Here is a 27623-nt window from a genome sequence, read left to right on the forward strand (position 1 = left end):
CATTGTCCTGTTCGATAAAAATACTATTGTATCTTGACAAAATTAATAAGTTACGAATGCTAATGTAATAGAAAAAACCCAATATGTATTGCAACGATGGAATTACCAGGATGATAATAATATATTTACCATTGACTAATTTGGAAATACTTGTACAAAATTACATTAAGTATACGAACGTTGGAGACTTCTCGTTTGAAGCGAGGTGGGCGCATGAAACCATACTCTGGGATAACAAGAACGTTCAGAGGACACTTGAAGTAACAATGTTACCCTTCGACCTTTGCAATTGGTAACGTTACTAGCTACTAATACAAAAATACATAAGCCTGAAAGTAAATTACAGACACTTGACCCGTGAAACGAAAAAAGATCTGGAGTAACTGAAACTATGATACTTATAACAAAGGAAAGTACTGAAGGAATTTACAAAGCAAGCGACTTAGTTTTGTGGAGAAAATATGTCAATTTAGATGTATTAGGACTGTGTTTATATTTTAGAGTTTATGGAATCTCTAATACGAAACAAAGAAAGTAAACAATCCAAGGATTCATAAAAGCTGGACTAGTTGTAGGTGAAACACGTTCGTTCACAATCTTATTATCGAAAAGACGTTACGCGCTACGTGTTAGCGCCAAAATTACCCTTTGCTCAGACCTTTGAATCCAAATCTTTTGTTTTAAAACCTGATTCATAATAATTTATGATCCTCTTATTGCACTTTAATATTACAGTCGTATGTTTGTATTATCTCAGTTTATTTATTCAAGGTAATTTGCAAGCAAAAAGACTTGCTCCGTGAGTTCATATAACTTTTGCTAACTTCTGTACCTTCCTTAATAAGGCTAAATGACGAACAATCTCTACAAATGAGAATGAAGAATTGCATTTTATCGAAAGAAAGACCTGAGAACAATGTATTAAATGAAAATGCAATCGAAAAACACTCAACCTGCTAAAATATAAAATTCCATGTTGCTCCAATACTGTTTAATGAGCGAAATATTAATTTCAGCATTAAATGTGACGTAATATGGAGTTGAAACAGCTAATATCGATGTTGCTAACTGTTATTGCAGATATCGCCAACACAATTACTTTAATATGATGTAATAAAACTGCAGTAAACGCATTGACAGCAATACTTCCACTGACATTTAAATTGAACGTTTTCTTTTTAAACCATAGACAAATAGTGACATGTGTACACCTTTTTAGAAATATGTGTAGCCTCTTTTAAGATTATTATGATCGATCTACTTCTGTTGCTGTAACTTTAGGCCAGTCTTGCGTTTTTCCATTCCAATGAATGTACCGAGTACACTGATTGAAGGTAAAATTTGGTCAATGTCGCCCACATAACTTTATTTTGCCCTTCATTTAAAGTTTGGATTATCGTATTTCCCTGAATTATTAGCAGACTTTATTTCGTGCAAAAATCTCTTTCTTCCAATCGTGTTATAATAATGATTTAATTTTTGATGAAAGCAAAAATTTTTATTTACTTCTCAAAAAAATCATAATGTACAGTGTAGTTACAAAGAAAATTAAATCGATTAATCGCAAAACTAATAAATGTGCTCAACACGCTTGGGTCGTGCTTTATTTTTTCGTGTGGCGAATGCGCGACGACAGAGCACCGAGTGTTGGCGACCCCACCAGTTACGATCTAATAAATCTCGCCAGTCGACCGACGCTGCTGCCTACCTGCACTTTCTTTTCTCTGTCCCACACGAGCCGGGGGCAAGAATCCACTGATATGTGAATGCCACCATAATATAGGGGACTTTTTGTAACATTTGACATCGTAGATGACGCGCCCTGTCTGATGCTAGTTCGCCTTTCATGTAGTCCACACAGCGTTTTCGAAATTTATGTAGGACAGTTTAAACTAAACAATGAAGAATTTGAATAAGGTATTCGTTATCAATTCTCCTCGGTTTCGACGAATAAGTCATGTCAGACACAAGTAACGTGAACGTGTGGTTAACTTTTTAATGTGAAAACTTTTCTTTCTCAAATGTTGACGACACGATTTGCTTACTTTATGTTGGTGTTTCATACTGATCATATTTTCTTATTCTAAATTTTACTGATTGCATCCTAAAAGCAGTGGAGCCAAGTATGTAAGAAATGGAATGAAAAGAAAAAATGGAGCAAGGATTTTAGATCGACTCTGGCCAGTGTCACTAAGACTTCGCCAAGCTAAGGCTGCCGTCGCCATAAAGTTGCCAATTTACTTGATAGACTTCGGCGTATAGCAGAAAGTACAGGCTAGATTGCATTAGAAATCATTGCAGACGTATCGAATTCCAATAGGTACACTTCGTATACAAGTCCTTGAAGGCAATAAATGTTTCTATGAAGTAGGTACTTTTTTGCCATACCACTATTTTGTGGGCGTTTTGATAGAGTACCATTTATGGAAAACTTATGATACGATGGATTATCGAATGTAGGTGGAACTGTGGAAGCATGCGATCGGTATGATGGCGGTTTAACGATCCGTCATTTCTTCTTTAATTTTCCGAATCGCACACTTTCACGACAAATTCTTCCATGCCCTTAATTGCAGTATCTGTTGTCTTTATAGTTGTTTCATGAGAACACATTAACTCATTTTCTTTAGCAAATGTGATTTGCACTTATTTTTATCTTGATGGTGTACTTACACTTATGGTATTATCATGTCGTCTAAATATACGTTTAGGAATGTCATTATTTTCATTTTTATCTGATGATTTATCTGAGTGACAATTAAAAAGTTGTTGAAAATCACGTGCAGGCGTAAACGACCGAAATTGTTCTCTGCATTGCGTCATCAATTACTGCTTTCTGAGAATATAATTACAGTGATCATTTTAGGAGATTTAAATTTAAATTATTTATCTATTCCAGTGATTATTTGGAACATATAATTAACGATTAAACAATGATCTGTTTCTATGTGCAATCAATTCTATTAATCATCAAAGTCGTTTTCATGTTTGTTACCCACTCTCACTTGGTTTATGTTTAGATTATTTTTCCTTATTACATTCAGTAATGATGCGCATCAAAGAATTTTTCTATGGAAGCTGGTGAATCATATATTTTAAACAATTACTCGCACCCATCTGACATTGCTTACGTAATGACTTCACAATGGGCTGTACCTTTCTAGGTCGCAAGTTACGAATATAATTAATTCAGTTTCTACTATAAGTAGGTACCTTATTGTAGAACAACTTGGTGTAACTTCCTCACTCTAAGATTCTTTGTATAGTACTTTAGTCTTAGTACAATATCGTTTGGGTATTATCCTCGCGTTCCAAGAAAGCTACTCGGCGTATTTCTCCTACCTCTAAAAACTTGTTTATTTTTAAAAGAAGTTTTATAGTTGAAGTATCTTTTTCTATGATCCTGTTTATTTTCTGTTACTGAATTTTCAAGGAAAATTAAATTGATAGTAGTAGAAACATAATAACTGGTAGCAATTTATCCTATGAATGCCCCAAGGCAGTTTAAAGTTTAAATGTCGAGTGGTATTCCTTTTACGGTATCTAATACAAGGATTGCTTGAACTTGTATCTGCTATGCGTCATTTCTGGCCAGTCATACTAAACGGAATTGCTACGAAATTTTCCCCATACGAATATGATCGAGTACCTACCTAGTACGAATCTTAACAATGAAACTGAAACATAAACAAAAGAGAATCATTCGAAAGAACATTGCCTTTAATACTGTTGAAGTATTGGAGACGTTCCACGGAAGCCGTAAAAGCCTAATACCATGTAGCAGCACGTGGCGTAATGAAAATCACTATATAATATAGTTTGCGTGTTTAAATCGAGCGCCATATAACGTTGATAGGCCACAGCAGACAATGGATGCAGCTCACAGCGTATAAATCACGGATAATGGCTACGTAGTTGACGCGCTTTTTAAACTTATTGACTCTGTTATGGATACGTACAATGTTGTTGATTTTAAACAGGAGTTTGCGGAAATTCTTCTGACGATTACTTAGATGGAGTAAAATTGTGCTAAGGTTAAGTTTTTTATCGAGCCTTAATATCACTTAATTATCATTCCCAATACTTTGAAAACTGTCTTTGAAGGTATAAAAGTTGAACTGTTAACAAACAATCACAAGTAAAACATAAAATACTGAGTTCGGTAACTTTATTTTATCAAGCTCCATTTTTCCACTTTACTAACAAAAGTAGGAGCTCTTGGCACGTTTCCCACGTCAGTAAAGTTTATAATATTCAGTAGAGGAGACACCGATACCGTGTTGTCCCTTTCTGACTTAATAACTGCAAATGATCATGTTTCAAGGAAATCAAATTTCCTGGCATCTATGTAGATTTTAATGAAATTCATAGATTTGGTAATGAAACACACAAAAATGCTTAAGAAGTTAAAACAACGCCTAATTTTATAAAGGCTAGGATCAGCTATTTTAGAGGTATTGGCGACTTGTAATGGGCGATTAATTTCAATGAATATTTTATTACCCAAATAATGCATTTAGCGCGTATGTATTTTAATAACCTCTTTGAAATCTACCCAACTTGCTATTAGTAGTTCTTTTGAACAAAAATATCCAGTTCCGTGCAAGTTATTGAAGTTTCTTCCAAGCGCTTTGTCGTCGAACTTGGGTGGGGTCAACTAATGATTTGATTGGACGACATTGTTTGTAATATTCCGGTAATTAATATAGCGATAACAATTACCAGGGCTAACCCATTGTGTCATAGGTACTTATTAAGTATTTATTTTTAAAGTTTTATATGCATTTTCTTTTTGTTAGGTAAAATCTTTTAGGCTTATTTTCTCATTTATCAGTTTATCTAAGTACTGTAAAAAATTACTTTTTTCAATTTTTTGCTGTCAGGTTTTCAAACAATGCAATAAAGACCAACGAACAACGAAAAACAAAGATTAAAAGCTATACAATATCAGATGATTTTTTTTTAATTAAAAAGGTTCAACATATGGACGCGCATCAATTCCAAATCAAAATTTTACAAATAATATCGAGTCACGAAACCCTATTCTGAAAATCTCGGTAGTCGAATTCGAATACCGTTTGTCACGCTCTTACTGTGCGAGCGAGACAGCGATACTGTATCGTCGAACAAAAGGACCCTAAAGAAAATAAATTATAACATCATCCATTCAAAGTTAACCAATAACGCATCGGTTATTTAAAAAAAAACAGACAAAAATGAACTAAATATTAAGACAAAAAAATACTCAATTGTTTTTAAATCAACACTATTAAAAAATACCCAGTTGTTATTATTTTCGCCACATTACCGCCCGGTATCGGTAGTCCACTTACAGTTAATAGATAATGCAAAGAAACTTTTATAATGTTACCGTCCTTTGTCTAGACGTCTCTCTCATCCAGGATTTATGAAAACTAAGTTTTGTATTTTCTTTATTTTTAAACAGCTTTATTTAATTTTCTCGTAATGATTTTGCAAGTTTAAAATATTTTTAAGACACATCAGACTTCTATTAAATATTCACAAACATAATGCAGGTAATCTCATACATTTAAATAAAAATGAACTAAAGAAAGTAACTACCTATGTTACGACAGGTTCAATTTAAGCTACAATTAAATGATTACGTGCAAACAAAAATATTTGTACACACAAACATAACAATTACGTAAGTAATAGCCAATTAACCATTGACTTCTTTGTTTCACACAGAGAAAGTTTCGCAAGTCAAAAAAAAAAATTCGAACACAAAAAATTCTTGAACTAATTAATATCAATTAAATATAAATTACCTTAAACAATCCAAGAATCAACAGTCCAAAAAGTGTACAACACACCAATTGATTGAAATATATTAATTAATAACAACAGTACTTCACGAAACAATTTAAAAATCGAACGGTTAAATTAAACATAATGCCAACGAGGTGTATCACATAAAACGATCAACTTAGCACTTGTCCAAACAGGCGAGCGGCGAGCGCTACTACATAACTAAATGGAAAGCGAGACGCGAGCGTGTGCAAGTGACGGCTCCGCGCGCCGAACTGCGTCTGTTCTCCCGTACATAAGTTGTGGTGATTTACAGAGGGCGCAGGCGGGCAAGCGCGGCCCATGGATGCTCCCCTAGCGAAGGATACCTCATTATCCTCACTGTAATCCGTGTGCCTTTTTGATAATTTTTATTTATAGGGTGTCACTGGTGGTGACCCCTTTTTTAATATCTCGTTGCGATTGCGGGCTTATCGCGTAAACGCCACTTGTTCTTCAATTCTTTTAAGATAAATACTGTAAGATTCAATGTTTATAAAAACTGAGTTTTGTAAGTTGAATGCAGTTCAGATAATTGCATATTCCCAACTGTAGAGGTTGTGTCTGAATATATTGTACTTAAAACATAAATCTAATCCATTTGTATAACGCACGATCACAAAAAATATTGCTCAATTGATATTCAAGGCTGCAAACAGCTATGATTGTACTGTATCTCGCTAATGTGGTATAGACAATTAAGTTTGAAACCATTCGGAACGTAGCCGCTGCAGCGAAATATTTTGATAATACATTAGTAATTAGCAGTTAAGTATTTGGGTCTAGGTGATCTCATTGTAGATAACGCAGGTAAATGCCAACACCATTTAGACGAACACAAAGAAGGTGATCATTTGGAAGTCAGAACAATTGACGATAATGAACTACGATATGAGGGTTCATAATAAAATCCTGTCTGAGGATTAAGACTTTTGAGTATAGTATATTTACGATATTTGCTCTTTTATGTGGAAGAAAACAAAATGAAGCTGCTAAACGTGCTTCTCTAACTATTATTCCTAGTTTTTTACTGGCAAACACAGGAAATTTCTTTCCCCTGAATTGTTTTGTCTTGTTCAGTTCCACAATAGTACAGAAATAGACATCAAAATGTCTTGTCTGTCAATTACTAATTCCGGCTCTTTTGATTCAATTGCTGCTTCAAACATGTGTAGCTTGTTTTACTTTTTATCCATATTGTATTGTACGTCACCGTGACTAAGGATTTTAGCAGTAACAAATATAACTGCATAAAAAGATCGAACAGTACCGACCTTCATCGATGTGTAAGCACGCACAATATTATAAACATTGGCAGACGGTTCTCCTCGTTTTGCATTATTCGCATTTCATTTATAGCGATTCTTATTATAATCAGCATGGAGCCGTAGCATTTGATTTTTACTTCAAATTTTATTCTCCAAATCTAGTCTCTACAGCTGCTTTCCAAAACCAGTTTCTTTATATAATGTTATAACAAAACGCCAAATGCATTGATCACAAAAATATTTGAAGCAACAGTGAAGCATGTTATCAAAGCCAATGGTTTAAAATCTACTACCTGAGACGGGTCGCCCTTGGCCTCAGACCGACAGCAATATTCTGTCATAGTTTACTAATAAACTTCCCGACCATTTGTCTAACATTTTTAAACAAACTTTCGTCGTCTGCCGAGTTACAAGGAATTCAGTTGCGAGTTTAGTTTAATGAGATTTTTGTGGTAATCAAGTAAATTATGACAGAATAATAATCGTTGATGTAGGTTCCCTATCTATGACAGATATAATACTTGACTTTGAAGTACTGAGTATAATTTTAGAATAAATTAAGAAAGAAGAAAATAATAATGTCAGACTACTTTGAGCATAAGTTACATAACCGCTAGTTTGCGATATTCACCTGCTTTGTAATCACAACATAGCCAAGATTCGCATGAATATAAATGTTACTCGCAGATTCTTGTAGTAACGATAATGTAAGTGTAGTTTCATCTCGATAATACGTTTCTGTTGAATAATTGAATACATTTAAATTTGAATGAGAGCCAAGCAGTGACACAAGCAGATGTCAGATCGACCCTCAAACTGCCATATTTAATCAAGCGCGAAGGTGCAGCCCAACGCTTCTAGCCGTATAAAAATAATTGTCCTAACTCTGATTTATTGCTATCGTCCGATGTTTTATCTATTTGCGAACTTGGTCCAAATGTTAATATTTGAAAAGTATCTTTAGCATATCCGACCAATAAAATTAGGGTCGGAAATGTTTGTTCGGGTTAGAGAATGCGGAAGTCGGGAGGGAGCCGGAACGCATGGTAGCGTTGGTAACCGCTGGGTTGGTGTAACCCGAATATCGGAGGATGGCAGGTCGAGGTTCAATAATTGCGGACCGTCAAGACTTTCACCTTCGGCGCGCGGCGGCCGCGCTCCAAGGCCACCGAGGCACCGTTCACCGTAACTTCCGCCCGAAGCCCGTGGCACGGGCCGCGACACCGGCCGCTCGCGATCGCGTCTCGCGCTTTTGCAATCAGAATTTCGGAAAGCGGTACCAGTGCAACGGCCTCAACTCGCCAACATCGCCAGAATAACGGTTGGACGAAGTCACTCGCTCTTACGTAATAACTCTCAAGGAAATGACAATCGGCTTTTTTGCAAAGTGGAGCGATAAGCAGTGACTGAAATTCTACAAAGATAACGATATTTAGGGCATACAATGGCACTGCTAGGATACAAGTTGTAATGTAAATGACAACAGTAATTGCAATATAAATGACAGAAGACGATTGCAACAGAGAGATTCTGAGAGCTGCGGGTTTTATAAACGCGTATTTATAATAACACAAAAACAGCTTATCGAAGCGTGGCGTTACACCTTTTGTTATTTCATTAGCGGGTGCGAGGCACTCGGAGCGAGTTTACATGCGAGCGGCCGGCGCGCGGCCCGACGCACCCGACCCATATTTACAGTGTACGTACGCTGAGTGTACCATCTCATTCCGCTCGTTAAATCGATGCTTTTAATAGAGATGATGGCTCAAGACTCCATTATATCTAAATAAACGGGAGCGCAGCCACGTGCAAAATACTAGTTACCTGACATTTTCAATATCTTATATTCACAAAATTGTTGCTGCTTAGATGTTAGGGGTTTACGCCTGAATACGGATTATTTTTGTTCAAGCGAGAAACCACAAATGGCATAGGTCACGAAAATTCCAGAAAAAGTAAATCTTCGGGGCAAGCTGTAAGTGAATTGGAAAACACATCGGAAGTTAGCGTTTGAGGAGTTTCTCTGAAAATGCGTCAATTGAGTTTTCAAGTAACGTATGACACCAATCGAAGGTAAACTTTAACAGGTCGTACAATGGCATCGCCAAAACCTCCGTAAATACAAAGACAACGACCGATAAATGTTCGAGGTCACGGAGCCGCGTTGGACACGATACCCTTAAATTTACGTTATCAGCAATCTATTGTGTGACGTCAGAGATAATATTCAGTGCGAATAACGCTATTACATATTAATATTGATAAAAACAACGCTCACCGCGCTGTCGGACAGTAAAGATAGACATTTTGATAATTCGACAATATAGGCCAAAAGTTTTAAACGGAAGAACATATGTACCGATCATTTTAAAACTTATGATTGTTGAATCATTATTTTGCCACCAGAAATCGAAAGTGTTAATAAGATCCCCAGTGGAGATTAAGCAAATAAATATAAGATCAATCGCACTTCCTTTACTAATAACACGAGCTCACAAGAAAACAAAATGACGGGAAGTGAACCGAATTACCTTTGAAACTCGATGATTGAAGCACTTTACTTTAACGCGGAGATATTTATTACTGATGATATCATAGTAGGTTTATGTACACATTGTGATAATACTGAGAAATAGCACGGTGTACGTAACACTGGAAAAGTAGTAACATTATTATAATTGTCAAACTTTGTTGTATTCGGCCGTGTGTTGTTTGGAAATTTCCACAAGACAAACAATACGTATGATCTCGATGTTTTTCAACATCAACCGTTGCGTTCGTGTTGGTGTGACGTGAAGAAAGTTATCAGGTCATAAAATAATGTGTGAATAAGATGGACAGGTGGTCAATTAAATGCGTTTTAAGGTCGTCATAAAAGCTGATAATGAGCAAATGATTAGTCGGCAATGGAGTGTGAAATATAGAAGCAGAAAGGAATGTTACTCCTTTGCCTTTCTGCTTTTATATTTCACACATATGAATAGGAATAATGATTAATAATAGAGAGGACAGACCAAGTCGACACAATGGTCTTCAAATATATTACACATTCACTACATATTAAATTAAATATAAAATAAACGATTACCTAGTCTCATCAAACAAGCTATAACTTATTATTATTTATCGATTTACGCATTATGTATCAACAGCTAGAAGTTAACATATTTTTTTAATGGCTGCAGTTCTAGAAGACACTAAAGATATTCGCAACTAGGTAGGTAATATTATATAATAGTAATAGTCTTGTCAATGAAAGTCAAAACAATATTAACAATTCAATGGGAAACTCTGTTAGCCTCTCAAGTTCAGTATGCATCTGAGTAGTTTATATGGACGATATAGTTTAATAAACTTCTATCAATATCTCGCGTATCTTCTGTTGGTTGAAATCCGGAAATAGCTGGAATATCACTAGCATTTAACTACCAGTTCTCCATGTAATAAAATACATAACCTTCTTTCGTGGCAAACGCATGCTTACGTAAGTTATATCTAATCGATCGTTATCACAAAATGTAAAAAATCAACAAAACGGTTAGCATCTGACTCGATCAGAAAATTCTCCTTGAATTATTGCAACACTTTCAGTAGATTTTAAGCTTTGTTTACACAAACACATTATATTATAGGATTTAAAAGCAATTTCTGCCTTTCACCAATGGTGAGGTAATTGTACCTGCTAATAATTACACGACTTGGTAAAATCATTTCAAATTGAACTAGGAATTGAAAGAACAAAAGACACTAGACTCATTTGGAATATTTCGTACACCTTTCAAAAATGTACAATCAACAGAAATGGCACACATAGCTATGGTTTTGAAAAGCAGTGTCTCGCTCGAACCACTGGCTGTTAATTAATAGCAGTACCAAGAAAGGCCGCAAATCACTACACTATCGCTCAACTTTCTGTTTCACTAGAATTGCTCCAAAAAAATAAAGAGTACGGACACCTAATTAATATTGCAGAAGCTGCACTTCATACTACGAGAAGTAGTGTAAGTCTTTGTAATTTTTATTAGAAAGTACATGTTTCTTTAATTTAATATAGTTACACTTTCACTCTTTTATTGCTCGTGTATTCAATGAATGGAAATCTGATGTTTTAAGGCGCAAAATACTGATGTCAGTCAATCAACCTCATGACCTACTAACTGTAATAATTGATAAGCCATTATGTTCTGTGTATTGTGGGGAGAGAGAATTTCACAATTTAACTTTAGCATCAACAAAGGTTTTAGAAGAGAAATTTCATTTTACACATTCAATGCCATCAAAATTGTATGACGTATGGAGTTAGACTAATAGGAACCGCCTACATGTGAAGAGATATTACAAAAAGTGTTGCAATATCAATATTTACATGAATTCTAAATGTCAGAAGAAATTATTTATAGATTTAAACACGTGAGTAAACAACAAAACGTCTTGACTTGCAAGTTGTAACATAATTATCGGCTGTAAAATTATCTAATACTTAAGTAGCTAATAAAACCAGCACACCGCTAGCGTGCAGTAGTACATACGATTCATACGAACCTACGTATATACTATAACTAATTAAATGATTGCGAGAATGCATTGTATTGGTTAACGTTCTCACTAATAGTGTGGTGATTACGCTCGAATCCCGATGTCGAACAAAAAGACTTGGTCGGCCGATAATACCCGAAGTGTACACGAAAATAGTCGAGTCGACCGTTCGTGGCACCGATACGGCGAGGCTGGCTGACGTCGACGAGTCCTTGATTATTAAAAAAGCAAGAGACAGTTGTGTACTGTTATCGAAGTGATTAGTTTTATTCGGGTCATTAACTCCTTTTGTTTATAGTGCAGTAATGTCTTATCCCTTTCTCTCTTCAGTAACTACTTCAGCCGTCTTGAGAACTGGTTTAATGTTACTGCTATGCATATTTATGTAAGAAATTATGTCCTGTATATAAATAAACATCAATAAAAAAGAACATTTGACCTTTTACAAAATATCGTGGTAGTTGCACACCTACGTATCCGTAGCAATTTGCGTTAAAATATTAAACAGAAGTTAACAAACAAAATTATTATTCATAGATAGGAAATATTACCGAATAAGTGGTACATAATTTATGGTGCGACTACGGGACAGTCCTGCATTGGGTCAATAACTGTGCGCTCTCGTTACACAGTTCCATTGATTACCAAATTAATACGCTGAATCTAGATTATTAACTAATTGCAGAGTTCCCATTTAGTTAGGTATGATGTTACTATTAACGAAGCTGGAGTATGAAGGAATAATGAATTCTGCTCAAGACATGGGCGACCATAATCTTGGTAAGACTTACTCCTAACATTTTTCAAGTATCAAGACTTATATGTGTTCCAATTCTAAACTGATTGTTAAAGTCTAGCTCCTTCACAGAATAACAGTAAACTGTAGCCGGATTACAATTGTATTTACACCACACAAATGTCCAGTGGAACCGTTTCGGATTACCGACCAATAAAATTACACGATTAAGCTTCAGTTAACAGTTTATACAACGTGTCACTCGGGTTATAGGTACCTAAATGATTTATTTACTGATGATGATCATTCAATACATTTGTATGTAGAGTGTAGACTAGTGTTCTAACGTGTTTTTAGCAGTTTTACGTAAGCAAACTTGGGAATTTTGGGGGAAACTTTGTATATCTGTGCAATATTCAGTTTTTTAATAATTAAAAGATGTGTACATTGCATTTTACATAAACGTTTTAGTAAAACAGGATACCAATTGCATTGTAAATAACATTTACATGTTTAATTATCATACCTGCGTTTTTAGTACATAACATAATGTGCGAATCACTAAAGAAAAGTTAACTACTTTTTCATAACGAGTGAAATTCAGTAAAATTCTGTTTTTGTTATAAGTATTGTCTGGTCTTCTGACGGATAACTTTTAAAGTGTTATGCTATCTACTTAGTGTTAAATACTGAAGTAGGTATGAATGTTATTACAGTAATTATTGATAAGATTCTTATTAATAGGTACAGCAAAAAAACCCACATTCATTAAACCTACAGTGAAAAATATGTGTAAGTACGTACAACGTAATCTGTGCTACCGTGCTTTTTTATTTGGATTTAAATATATAATTTAAAAACTGAATTAATAGAGCATTTCATTTGTTTTTCACGCTCTGTTCCGAAATTGAACATCTATAAAGAATGTCTTGGTAGTTACACTACTTATAACTCAAGAATGGCTGAACCGTTTATACTGAAAATTAGATGGGAGATAGCTTAGACCCGAGAGAAGGACATTGTCACCAGTTCTCTAGAAACGCAGGTGCAACCGCGGGCGGAAGCCAGTGTTTTAATACTTTTAAGTGAGTCCATATGTTTGCCTCAAAGTAAATATTTTCCAAAGTTTTCGGTAGGTAAGTTCAAACAATAATTATATTGTTGTCGTCATATTTTTTCACACCTACGCAAAACGCCTAGACGTAGTTCCATTCATGGAGTGACGTCATCACCTTCAAAATGGAAAACGAAATCGAAGGCAGGTAACAAAGGAAAATATTTCAAGTAAACCGAAACTTTTTTTGGCCTATGACGTTAGTTTAGTAATGTCTAGAAGATTCTAAGATATTTTCAGTGTTCAACAGACACAGTACTGTATGTTAATTAAGTCCGCGAGCATAACTTAATTTGCAATCGTATATTCAAGTAAGCACTTAAGCAATAAGTACATCAAGTTATTCTCCAGTGCAATAAACTCTCCGTAGGCAACGTCGCCTCGTTCAAACAATAAGTATTCACACCATGTCCTAAATAACAATGCATCATTTTTTATAGTCCACTAATAAATTAACACTAAAAAGGTAATCTGTAAATTATCGATTTTACATAGCGTCGGGTCATTCACGCTTTGACAATATCAATTAGCCATAGACAAATAGTAATGAGGTGACGCAAACAAAGTATTTACGCAGCATGTTTATTATCTATGGTTGGGATGAGAGGACTTGAATGTGCACTGAAATAAAAGCAAGCAGCCTTTTGCAGTGGAACTTACACTAATTAATTACAAACAAGTGGAGCGACCTAGCTACACATTTCGCGTTTTGTATAAATAAATATAAGTATTTACTCAAACTCCGTTAGGTAGAACTATGTACCTACCTACTTATATGCAGTACTACTATGTAGCTGTGGTTGTCTTGTAGTTCTTTTATAACCTAACAGTTTAGCCTGATACGAGACTAATTAGAGCTATTCATATGAAATATAACCCGTGCTACGTAAATGCCAATAATCTGTATCTAATTGATTAAAGGACCCAACAGGCCCTAGTGTAATAGCCAACGGTTGCCAGTATCATCGTGAACACGGTCATTCAACTCAACACACAAGAAAATCCCAGTTTTGTTCATAGACAAAAATAATTATTTTTGTGACGAAAATTTTTAGTGACGTATTAACCTTACTTCTGACTGATATACAGTCACAGCCATGAAAACATTATTATTAGTGATATTTTTAGATATCAATGTCACTTTGAGCACTCTTGAGCGATATTTGCCAAGTGTCAGTGACTCTGTTGCGTATTATTCATAATACGAAACGTAAATAAACAGAAATATGCCTGTTTTACCGTATCCCTTGATTTCAAACTGTTGCATAAGGCCTTTTTTGTTTTTGCGCGGTACAACGTTGGATTTAGTTCGGACTTTAGAGATCTCACTAGCGCTTCTAAATTCCGTTGGTCTATATCAATCCTAGTTGTAAATGTCGAATGTTATAGGTACATCAGCCGTAGCATTGGCAATACTAGTTTCTTTTTTTTTTGCTATCTTTTAACCGCATTATTACCTCTGTGGTCTAGACGCATAATAATGACCTAATTAAAAATCAACGTTCTATATTTTAAATGTTTGAATAGAGAACGCTTGATGTCAATTACCTCGTCACCCAAATGAACCTCTTTTCATCGCTTGATTATTATCAATTTATCATTATTTATACACCTAAGACGAGACTTACGTGTGCTGAATTTAATGGGCTATCGTATTTAGTTCTTCACGAAAACTGGCATCCTATAGAATTGTTGTTTCTAAGAGATTTTCTCATTTTCAGAGTGTTAATAATAATACCGGAGGCTGAATGTAATTTAAATGCACAATAATAATAATTTACAAGGTTATTTAAATGCATATGCGACGACCTACAAACTAGAAGCATGATGATGCTTAGAATTACCGAAAATGAAGTTTATTTTATATTCAGGGTCAATATTTATCGCTTATTAGAGTATAAAATCTCATTTTATAGATTTTGTTCTGGTTTTCAATATTGTGACGTTTAAGAATTAAAACTGAGCAAAGCGCACGCGTGGCGCCACCGGCGGCGATTAGTCGAGACCCGACGGTTGAGCTGAGCGGACGTGCGCGTGCGACTTGCAGTGTGTGAAAGTACTTTCTAGTGGTTTTATTTACCTGCCCTAAACTTAGACGCTGAACACCACACGTGGCGACGAGATTTCATGTAAGTGGAAATCATATAAATTATGAAAATAAAGTGTCAAAAAAAAAAAATAAATAAAAATAATAATAATAAATAGGGAGGTAAGAGCATGCGAACCCAAAATGCATAAGTATGAATCAATCTTCACAAGGCTACAAATAGATTATTAGACTTAAATAAAACAGAGAAGCACATTATTGTAAGTACAAATGAGTCATAAATTATTGTGCTGTGATTATAATGTCCGTCGAAAAGAAAACAAGTCAACTACTAAAGGCATTGTGCTGAGTATACGGCTAAAGTTGTGTTGTGATGAATAAAAGTCTTATTATCTGTTTAAATATCAAGCGGATTTTCTTCAGTTGAAACACTGTTCGTTCGATGGCGGTAGATTATAGAAGCACGTCAGTTGACAAATAACATACCTACCTACCTACCTATATTATATTACGAATAATAAACAACCCACTATCGAGTTAAAGTTTATTTAGTTTATTTTGTTTTATTAAAAGATGTCACTATCGGATTGAACAAACTTTAACCGTCCCGAATGCTTAAACCAAATACCTATATTTTGTGTTATTATTTATCCGAATGAAATTAACTATAAACTTAAATTTTAAAGTAACGCAGCAAAATGGCTACAAAATACAAAAATGATCGGTTAAGACATGTATAACTGCATTTATTAATCGATGTATTGTAATTAGTTTAGTTATCATGAGTAAATTCATTAATTTTACCATTAAATTATTTACAAGTAGGTTTAATAGTCCATGATATTTGACAGATAACGGGTTAATTTTGTAAATGATAACAAGGATTCACACGTTACACAACTTTAGCATAAGTAATCTGATATTTCAGGTTATAAATATTAATAGCCTTGGGAAGAGTGTACCAAGGGTACAAAATAATAAAACAATTTTGCCAAGGAGCATAGATCGACAAGACAGTGCCAAGGTGCACAAATGTTTGCATACATTCACAATGGTGTACAACCTTGCCAAGGAGCAAACAATTAAGTGGATAAGGACCGGTAAATGATTTCGTAAACATTGTTTATGAATAGTAGAATAACAGAAATATTTAAATTATTTGTTTACGTCTTACAATTAAATACAGATACAATTTCAATTATAATAAAATTAAAAAATCATTTGTTATGATTCACTATGAATCAATTATAACTTTTATACTATTTACATCAAATTGTTTACTTGACCTTAAACATTATTTACAAATTAAAGCTATCTCCGAGTATTTTACATTAGTTAAATGAATATTACGTGTGAGATATTTACAAATTTAGAATACAAATTACATTTCACGTGATAGTATTTTATAACTCAAGATTAATTAATCTGGTCTTATCCACTAAGTAGAAATAGAATAACACCTAAATGTAAATAGCGCCAAGGGTGCAAAGATAATGCAAGTGTAAGCATGAACATTGTTCCAGGACGCCCCAAAAAATGTCCAGCCTTCCACCAGTTGAACCACTGCAATGTGACGGCGATCCCATGTCACTGGGACTCCGCTGGGAGAAGTGGAGACGGGCTCTAGAAATATATCTTCTTGCGTCAGAAATTAAAAACCCAGTTATAAAAAGAGCCACTCTTCTGCATATGGGTGGCACAGCCTTGCAAGAGGTGTACTATAATATCCCTGGAGCGCACATTGAGGGTGCAGATGTAACAGACTCAACAGATGTTTACAAGGTAGCAATAGATAAACTAAACGAGTACTTTTTGCCTAAACAAAGCAAGGTTTATGAAAGGCATATATTTAGACTACTTAAACAAGAAACTGATGAGAGATTTGAAAAATTTCTTGTAAGGCTGCGTCAGCAGAGCAAAAAGTGCAAATTTGCTAATGGGGAAGACGACAACATAATCGATCAAGTGGTCGAAAAATGCAATTCAATGGAACTCAAGAAAAAAATCCTTACCTTAGGTGATGACGTTACACTGGACAAAGTCATAGCGGAAGCGAATGCTATAGAGTCGGTACAAAGGCAGCTCTCGGATTACGGCAACGGTAGTGCACCGCGTCCCATTGCGAATATAAATAAAATTGACACTAAGCGTGAATTTGACCAAAATAAAGGTTGCTCACGTTGTGGAAGTGAGAAGCATAATGGTGACAGTCCAACATGTCCCGCTAAAGATAAAAAATGCTCAAAATGCGGGTATATTGGACATTTCATGGCTAAGTGTCGAACGCGGGCTAGTAAACGTAGGTCGACGCACGCAAATGGAGGAAAAATGCCTATTAAAAAGATAAAACATGACAATAGTGCCAAAAAACCCGAAAATTCTAACGACGATCAGAAAAAGGCATCATCCAACGTCAATTACATATTTTACTTTGATGGGGATGGTAAAATTAGATGCGGCATAGGCGGTGTCGACAACGTTGAACTTTTAATAGACTCTGGAAGTAATCACAACATATTAACTGATAAAACATGGGCCTATCTTAAAAGTTGCAATGTACAGGCTACAAAACAAAATGCAAAACCAGACAAAACATTTATGGCGTACGGTAGCTCGGTACCCTTGACAGTTCTAGGCTCTTTCCAAGCTGTGATTAAAATCGGAGCAGAACAGAAAAACAGCACCTTCTACGTTATCCAAGGCGGGACACGAGACTTACTCGGTAAAGAAACGGCTACAGATCTTAAAGTCCTCAAATTAGGTTTGGACATCAATGCGGTAAGTGAATCTCAAAATCAATCTCAACCCTTCCCCAAGTTCAAAAATATCACACTAGATATAGCAATAGATAATACAATTACACCTGTTAGTCAACCATGTCGACGAATTCCAGTACCCCTAGAGGAAAAGGTTAATAAAAGAATTGACGAATTAATAGAGTTGGATATAATAGAAGCCGTGAATAAACCATCCAGGTGGGTGTCTCCTATAGTACCGGTGTTGAAAAGTGACGGAAGCGTTCGTCTTTGCGTAGATATGAGGGTAGCTAACAAAGCAATTCTTCGAGAACATTACCCTCTTCCCACGATGGACAAACTCTTGCCAAAATTTAGGAAAGCTCGTATCTTTTCTAAATTAGACATTAGAGACGCGTTTCATCAGATCGAAATCAGTGAAGAGAGTCGTCACATCACTACTTTTATCACCACACGAGGACTTTTCCGTTACAAGAGATTGATGTTCGGCATCTCTTGTGCACCAGAACTATTCCAAAAAACACTTGAGAGAATTTTGTTACCTTGTGAAGGAACGCTTAACTTTATCGACGATATTATTGTTTACGGTAGTGATGAAGTCGAACATAAAGCCCGTTTAGACCGTGTTTTAGAGGTACTTAAAGAATATAATGTAACACTCAATCAGAAGAAATGCGTCTTTAATGCTAAGGTAGTCGAATTTTTGGGTCATCAGCTGTCGTCGGAAGGGGTAAAACCTCTAGATACGTATATAAAAAGTGTAGAAACATTTAGAGAACCCAAAACTATTGACGAAATTCAAAGTTTTCTTGGTTTATTGAATTACGTTAATAAATGGATCCCTAATTTTTCAACCACTACTGAGCCTATTAGGAAACTCTTAAAACTGAAAGTTGGTCAAAAGTCAGACCTATCGAAATACTGGGAACAAGAGCAAAAAACAGCTTTTGACCAACTCAAAGTTCAACTCCAGAATATAAAAAGTCTGGGTTATTACGACCCTGAAGATCATACTCAGGTATTAGCAGATGCTAGTCCAGTTGGGCTTGGGGCTGTACTAGTGCAAATCGATGAAAAGGGACCCCGAGTTATTGCTTTCGGGAATAGGAGCCTATCGGAGATTGAGAAGCGGTACTGCCAAACGGAGAAGGAGGCGTTAGCCTTAGTTTGGGCCGTAGAGCATTTTCACGTTTATCTGTATGGTAGGAAAAATTTTGATCTCATAACGGACCACAAACCGTTAGAGGTTATTTTTGGACTGAGATCCCGGCCTTGTGCAAGGATTGAACGTTGGGTTTTGCGCCTTCAGTCATATAATTTTCGTGTTATATACCGCCCTGGGAAAAGCAACATAGCCGATCCTTTTTCTCGTTTATGCCAATCCACACATAATACTCTCGATTGTGAAGATGAATCCCATATAAACCAACTTGTTCAATACGCGAGACCCTGCGCAATCCCTATGCAGACGTTGATCGAATCCTCTGAAACAGATGAGGAGATCCAACTAGTAAAGGAGGCTTTAAACACGAACACGTGGGAGCCTCGAATCATGCAGTATCGAATATTTCAAACCGAACTTTGGACTCACGACGGCATTCTCCTGAGGAATGATAAAATTGTTATTCCTATTAGTCTTAGGAAACAAGTTTTGGATGCAGCTCACGAAGGTCATCCGGGCATCGTAGCGATGAAAGGTAGATTGCGCACCAAAGTCTGGTGGCCTAAAATAGATAGAGATGCAGAGGCTAAAGTTAAAAGTTGCCGGGGATGCACTCTTGTATCTGCTGGGAATCCTCCATTACCGTTAAAAAGACGCCAGCTTCCAGACCAAGCTTGGCAAGACGTCGCGATAGATTTTCTTGGTCCTCTTCCGTCGGGACATTACTTACTCGTAATTGTGGATTATTACAGCCGGTATAAGGAGATCAAAGTTATGAAATCAATTACCACAGCAGATACCACGACAATGTTGAAAGAGATATTTTCAAGATTGGGTATACCCATGACCTTGACTGCTGACAATGGAAGACAGTTTACCAGCCAAGAATTTAGAGATTTTTGCCAAGAAATGGGTATTAAATTACTGAGTACGACCCCTTACACTCCTCAGGAGAATGGCGAAGTCGAGAGACAAAATCGGGATATCCTTAAACGTCTACAAATAAGTCAAACTTTAAAGTCTGATTGGCAGTCAGATCTCTTAGATTACTTAATGATGTGCAATAGTACACCCCATAGCACGACAGGCAAAACACCTGGTGAACTTTTCTTTTCCAGGAAATTTAGAGACAAGTTACCATCTATAGTTCGAGAGAGGAGTGGAGTTGATGAGGAAGTAAGGGATAAAGACATTATAATGAAAGAAAAAGGAAAATCGTATGAAGACAGAAGAAGGAAAGCTACAGAATATGGAATAGAGGTTGGAGAAAAAGTATATGTGAAAAATATGACAAAAGGAAATAAGCTTACTGCTCCATTCAACTCCACCCCACACACAGTTCTCAGCTCTAGTGGGAATGAATATAAGGTAAGGAACGACGATTCAGGCCAGGAATATAGAAGGAACATCGTGCACCTAAAAAAAGTTCAAGGCGAATGGCAAATATATGATCCAGAAAAACACACACAAGATGTAGCACTGGACAGTAATGAGGCGCTGAAAGATACTGACAATATTGAATAATCGTGATTGAAACAATTCCTTCCAAATGGTTGATTAAGTAAATAAGTTTAATTTATGTTACATTAATTATATGTATTTTCTTCATATTGTAAATTAATTATATTGTATTTTCTTCATATTGTAAACAAGGAAGAGGTGTGACGTTTAAGAATTAAAACTGAGCAAAGCGCACGCGTGGCGCCACCGGCGGCGATTAGTCGAGACCCGACGGTTGAGCTGAGCGGACGTGCGCGTGCGACTTGCAGTGTGTGAAAGTACTTTCTAGTGGTTTTATTTACCTGCCCTAAACTTAGACGCTGAACACCACAAATATTGCAACGGCAATGTTGATAAATTGATCAATAATTCTGAATTTAAGCAATACCTAATGATTCAGAACCAAAAAACTACAATTTATAATAAATTCACTTTACAAAGACCGTCAAAAGATACAAACGCAGTGATAAATAAACAATCCTATCTTTGAAAGGACCAAAAAAAATTGCGCGCGTAAAAACTAAAATATTATTGCTGCTCGAAAATTTACTTGGTAACAAATTAGCGTAAAATGTCTGGAGTCTGGGTGGGAGTGATCTAGACCCAGACAGTTGGCGCACACCGTAGGGTTCAGTGCACTTCGATGGTCTGCGTCAATCTGGACAGAACTTTAAAGTTCCACCGTTTTTATGCCTCACGTTAATTAGGTGCCGTTTAGCTTTCAACTTGACAACTAATTCGTATAAAGCGTCGAGATTTATATTAATGGTAAAGACTGAGAATGTTGTATTATTAGAAAATATGGAACAATGATTTAATCAGATGTTATAACTTAACAAACTACATAGGTACTTAACACAGTCTTTCGGGACAATAACGGTACAAAATCAAAAAAGTGTTAACAACCATGACTAACAACCTATAAAAGTTAACTCCTTCACTAATCATGGTCATAGGGAAATATTGTCAAAAAGGCGGCATTTTAACAGCACCTATTATCTTCTCTTCAACACCGTAAATTAAACTGGTAGGTAGGTACGAAGACCGGACGAGTCGGCTGACTGGTGGCGCGACGTCGTTGATTTCCAATTAGTCGAGCGAGCAGTCGAGCGATCAGTCGCCCGATTACAATCTGTTTTCTTTGTCCGGAGCGCTACATTCGGAGCGATCTACGGACCAGTCGCGCCTCCCGCTAGTGACATCTGTGAATCGGTTCACTCCACAATCTTTATGAAAACTGCTATGTATGGCCCAAAGATGCTCGTGGCAGCCCTGTGGGCCCAACCATCAGGTGGGTTTTTATCAAGGGGCTTTACTGAAATTCGGACTCGGCCACTCCTGAATTAATTTGCTACGTATTACGCAGTGTCAGCGAGATTAATCATTTTGTTATGATCTCGATTAGAATAAATCGGAAACAACATGTTTTTGTTTGGCTTTTATAAACAGTCTTATGTTACGCGCAGTATGCTGCTCTACTTGTTTGAGATAGAGCATTTTGAAATGGAAAACATGTTACAGTGGGACGTAAGTATGTAATTAGCGGGTAATATAATTAAATTTGAACATATCCTATGAATGCATTAATTATTAGTGGTGTCTCAAAGCGAATTATGAAGCAAGTACTCTAGCTCTTTGTGAAACTGGTTGACCAGGGAAGTACTATCAGCGTTAGTATTTTTGTAGTGTAGGAGCATCACCGTGTTTCATGTTACAGGGAGCGAGTGCCACTGTAATTGCAACCTAAATGAATAGACTCTAAGGTACATTTTAGATCATGTTTCCCGTGGTATTGCACGGTCTCAACATAATAAACAAAATAGATAATATACCATCTCATCTGCTTTAAAACCAAAACTAAAATAAGGTAGCGTAATAATGTAGACACAAATTATGTAACTAATGCGTTCCCGTAATGAGACCAAGTTATTTCTTAAGTTTGTCATTGTAATTGTAATTCATGTAATAAGTATTAATTACAAGAAAAATATATTAAAAATATTGATGAGTTTTCATATAGGTAGGGAATGGAAAACGGAACCATTTTCTTTCGAAATAGTGTGTAATATGCTTATGCTTATTGATTTAGGATTAAGCTTTATTTGTTATCTTCGTAGACAAAAATAAAGTTTTATCCTTCCTTTCAGAATTGAATTAACTTAAATTAGAGCTATCCGTAATTGAATTGAAAAATTCCATAGACAGAATTTACCGAAAAACCGATGCTCACTAACTAGGGCGCCATATTCTATTCAGACAGATTACGCGAAAGTAGTTCGAATTCCGAACGCTCGGTGTCGTAAGTTTACGCGACCACGCAAACTAGAGCCGCGGCAAATTAGTCGTGGTCCTCTGCTCAGTACATTTCCCTCGGCGCGGAGAGGGACGTCGCGGTTCCGCGGCAACCGGTGATCGACTAAGTACCTTTCACGATCTTGAGGCGCGTCACTTTCCCCGCTCTAGTGAGTTTTTTCGAACGTAACAACATCACGATTACATCAATATCGCATGCGGATCGTTCCGCGTGTAAACTGCACCTGTGAATCGGAACGCATCGGGCTCAGCGAGCTTGCCTTTGCTTATTGTTTATTTATTGACGTTGACATTACTGACAGAATTAATCGCGGCCATCTTCGTGAACTAATGGCACGTTCATTATTACGTGACGACTTAATAAAGAATGCTATGAATGTTCATTTCTATTTCCTGAACTGCAATTAGTTAGGTAAAGTAACATGGTCAACATAATGAGCCCCCTGGGGTGGAGGAACGATTAATAAACTTTTTTTAGGCTTTTTAATACTGACATTATAGTTAAACATGGATGGTTAAAATACACTTGGTTGAAATTGTTACAATAAGTGTAGCTTATAAAAGTGAAGGCTTTTTTTGTATTTCGATAGTAAGTACGACTTCTGCAGTAAATAAGTTAAACTTTATTTTTCTCGAAACCAAATGCTTTCCTCGTTACACAAGAAAATGAGATAGAATTTAAAAATCATTATAGCATCATTGAAAAAAACAAACAAAACCAATATCATCAAAAATTCTATAAAAAAAATCATTTCACACCTTTAAATATTGAGTTCACTCATATGTTAATACTTTTTAGTCCTCCAAGTAACAATAGGTTGTGTAGTACGCAGTAAGTAAAGAAAGCATAGTGACAGTTACGTGGTGGGTCGCAGTTAGCGTCACAAATGATGGATGACGCGGCACGCCCGTATAACGAAACGTAGGCCGCACTCGATAACCGCTTTCCAAACTATAGTATCAAATCAAAACCAGGTATATTGAGGAGCTCTATGGGATTACAATAAAATAAGTAAATACAATAATAAAACTATTTTTAATTATAATTATGATGGTAGATAAGTCGTTAGAAAGATTATGAACAGTGAAAATAATTTTAAATTTAAGTTCAACGATAAAGACTTAAATAAAAGGGAGAATAAATGACGGAAGAGGGAATTTCCTCAAAGTTGTTAACTCTAATTTGAACATATCAATACTTCTACGAAAAGTCCCTTTGGGATCATGGGACGCCATATCAAAATGCCGCATACCAACTGTATGCCAATAAATAATTAAATCGTTTTTAACAGCAGAGTTAAATAATTAAAATATGTACCTATGTGGAGTAAGCGACATTAAAATATTACAAATGTTTTACAGTTAATATATTAAACAGAATGAAAATGGTTTTATGGGAAAAACAGATAAATATGGGCATAATAATTCACCTACATGAAATTATGTTGCAATGTTGATGTTTTGTGGAGTGTCCTTGTGCCTAAGTTTCATTAAAATCCGTCCAGTATTTTTTGAGAAAGAGGAACAAAAATCAATTACTAGTAGATGTAGTGGGGTATTTGTGTACTAGATTTACTCTTCTATGCATTACAGTGTAATAGAAGCAGGCCGGACCAAGTTTCCTTATACGTTTTATTGTCTTGATAATTTTCGAGATAGTTGGTTTAGTCCAAACTAATTTGGTTTACACGGCCTACATTTGCTTCAAACACACTGCTTTTTTGTGTTCAAACAATAAATATATACGTGCTATTTACCTGACCGGCTTCTAGAGATATATTCGAAAATTAGGTATAAAATGAGGTAGGTATTATCCGAGTTGTCTGTGGTCTCTCTATGGACTGACGGAACCAATAATCGAGCTATCAAAATGCTCTGAAACAATTCCCCCAGTTTATAGAATACGATACGCCTCTAAACGATTTGTGGATTAGATTTTGTTCCAAGTTTTAGTAAATTAATAACATTATCACTATCTAATACTAAAGCTCCAAATAAAGGTAGAAAAATAGTTTTTTTGTTGGCTTAAAATCGCTTAAAACCCGATTCCAACTTCGAATAAAACCTCGTAATTTCTGAGAATTCGATCCCGTTTTTAAAAAGCTTCTGCTCACATGTTTACATTTTGTGTTCCTTTTAACTATTAAGTAAGTAATAATTTATTAATTACAGTAATATGAAAGGCTTACATTTTCAAAAGCATGTAATTTGAAATTATAGATGGTTAAAAATGTGTATAATGTCTTTGTGTAGCCAAGAGAGTTGATAAATACGTGAAAGCTTACTGCAATCAATAAATGTTCCCGATGGTTATTAGGCGCGGTTGCCAACCTAGCTTATTAATTTTTAACTTAACCTTGTGCTTTATGAAAGTTATCTTTACCCTTCATATAAACATCTGTACTACAAACGTTAGTTCAACAAAAGATAAAGACAACTTAAGACATTCCACATTTAAGAAAACAAACGTTATTAAAACAAAAGCCGCATATAATTAACATTATTCATAAATCATTTCGGGGATGAAAAATTGAAGGCTAATTAATTAGGATACAATGTAAAACGAGACGCCAAAATCGATTCACAAATGTCGGATCCGATTCACAATATTCATCGCGTAAATCGAGCATTCTATTTGTTTGAACTCGAGTTTCAACGTAGGAGAGCATATCGTACGAATTCCATTCAGCCGAGCGGCGCTGACGAAATAATGTAATATCATATGAATTAATGCACGCACGATTATGTACTCTATTCCTTTGTAATAAAGATGTTACAGTATTTGTATAGTTTATCGCAGCACGAGCGTATATCGAAAACGCAGCAAGCTTCTATTTTTAAAATCGATGCGGTGACCGAAGTGGGACATTTGTATAGCTTTTTCAATTAGGGAACAGTTAGAGACGTTGCGGTTATACAACGTCATAAGTTAAGTTCGTTTTTATGTTCATAGCTTTAAAGTCCTTTATTACCCTAACAGCAATGCTTAAGGAAAAATATGACTATAATTGGTTTATACAGAACTGAAAACAGAAAAACGTAACTATTAAACAAATTCAATCTGTGAATAGCTTTCGAACACATCTTTACTTATTCGGAATCGAAATAAACAATGCCAAGTAAAATATAGTTTGATTTTAAATAAGAACCGAAGTGGTTTTCATTTAAAATGAGTTTCACGATCGCACTTTTAAAACACCAATGATCATGTTAATTTAAACGATATCGCCGCGTTATGCGAAAAAGATGGCGGCTTGCCAAAGGGATTTACCATGAACCACGCTTTGTTGTGAGATTTGTGTAAGCTCTGCTAACAAAATGTTAGTATATGGTAAATTAGGTTCCCATTTGTTATACCTATGCTATTTTCTTTTTTCAAATCATTCTTTATTATGTGGAAAAAAATGATTTTCTTTTTTTTTGACATAATGTTCCAATTTCAAATGCGTTTTTTTATTCTTTATTATGTAGAAAAACTGTTGTTCTTTTTTTTAAATAACGTTCCGTTTTCAAATGCGGTACGGTACGCAATGTGGTATAGAGTTATGCCCTTCGTGCAGTCAGATAGTACCTCGGCAAGTAATACCTATCTAGCCAAACGCTTTCTCCAGCCGCGGTGCGTTCAAGCGTGGGTAATATCATCGCAGCGTACACTGTAACTCCATTGTTTTCTTACTTCATCGTCTTTTTATATGAATTACAAATTACTAGTGTGCTAGTCAATGTTATGCCCCGATATACATATCTCGGCTATCTAATACCTTCGTATCTGATAAAACAAAAAAATATTTACTCTTAATCGTTTTTGTTTTCTTTATATTTCTGACTAAGAATATCAAGGAAATTAAACATTAAGCTTACAGGTAATTCCCAAATGGGTTCAATAAAAAATGGTATTCACAGACGTACTTTCCCAAGTGAAAAGATGAACTCAATAAAAACTACTAGGTAGGTAAGTACTTAAATAACTTTGATATTTCAAGCACTGAACTTACTTTGGACGTTAAAAAACTTGATAGTTCAAAGAAACTCGGCTCTCGTCGGTTTTCCTCGTATCAAAAAGGCGGATCGGATCAAAACACTCGTGTGTGTTGGTACCCACGTAATTTGTGAAACACAAAGAGAACAAGCCCATCTAGTTTCGTACAAAATAACAAATTCGAGTGTAACTGTGTTTGTCACATTCAGGGACGTCAATAAATTGGAATTTAAAGGGCACGCAGTAAACATAAACACAAAGAATAAATAGCCTTGCGAATTCAATCTCGAAGGTCCCGTGGCTTAAATTAATCGCTATCAATTTTCCGCGGCAATTAAAATAAACTATTATAAACGAAATCCAACTTCAGTAAACAATAAAACGTTGGTATAAAATACAAA

The 27623-nt window shown here is 35.6% G+C and overlaps 2 protein-coding genes across 3 annotated transcripts in view; one reads left to right on the forward strand and one right to left on the reverse strand.

Annotated features, from left to right (window-relative positions):
- Window positions 1-27623, reverse strand: part of LOC110384473 (uncharacterized) — a 55027-nt gene that overhangs the window by 3961 nt on the left and 23443 nt on the right. Inside the window, exon 1 of one of the 2 annotated variants that reach the window (XM_021345767.3) lies at window positions 5793-6063. The exons of the other annotated variant lie outside the window; for it this stretch is intronic. The gene's annotated coding sequence lies outside the window, so the exon portion shown is untranslated. Of the gene's footprint in view, window positions 1-5792; window positions 6064-27623 lie in introns of those variants that run through there. 2 annotated transcript variants of the gene reach the window in all.
- Window positions 15410-20689, forward strand: LOC135117979 (uncharacterized). Its single transcript, XM_064038672.1, has 3 exons — window positions 15410-15594; window positions 17036-18290; window positions 20549-20689. Coding segments are annotated over exons 1-3 (1266 nt in total). The 5' UTR covers window positions 15410-15592; the 3' UTR covers window positions 20558-20689.

The sequence above is a fragment of the Helicoverpa armigera genome, chromosome 16 (genome assembly GCF_030705265.1).
Source record: "Helicoverpa armigera isolate CAAS_96S chromosome 16, ASM3070526v1, whole genome shotgun sequence".
Classification (NCBI taxonomy): domain Eukaryota; kingdom Metazoa; phylum Arthropoda; class Insecta; order Lepidoptera; family Noctuidae; genus Helicoverpa; species Helicoverpa armigera.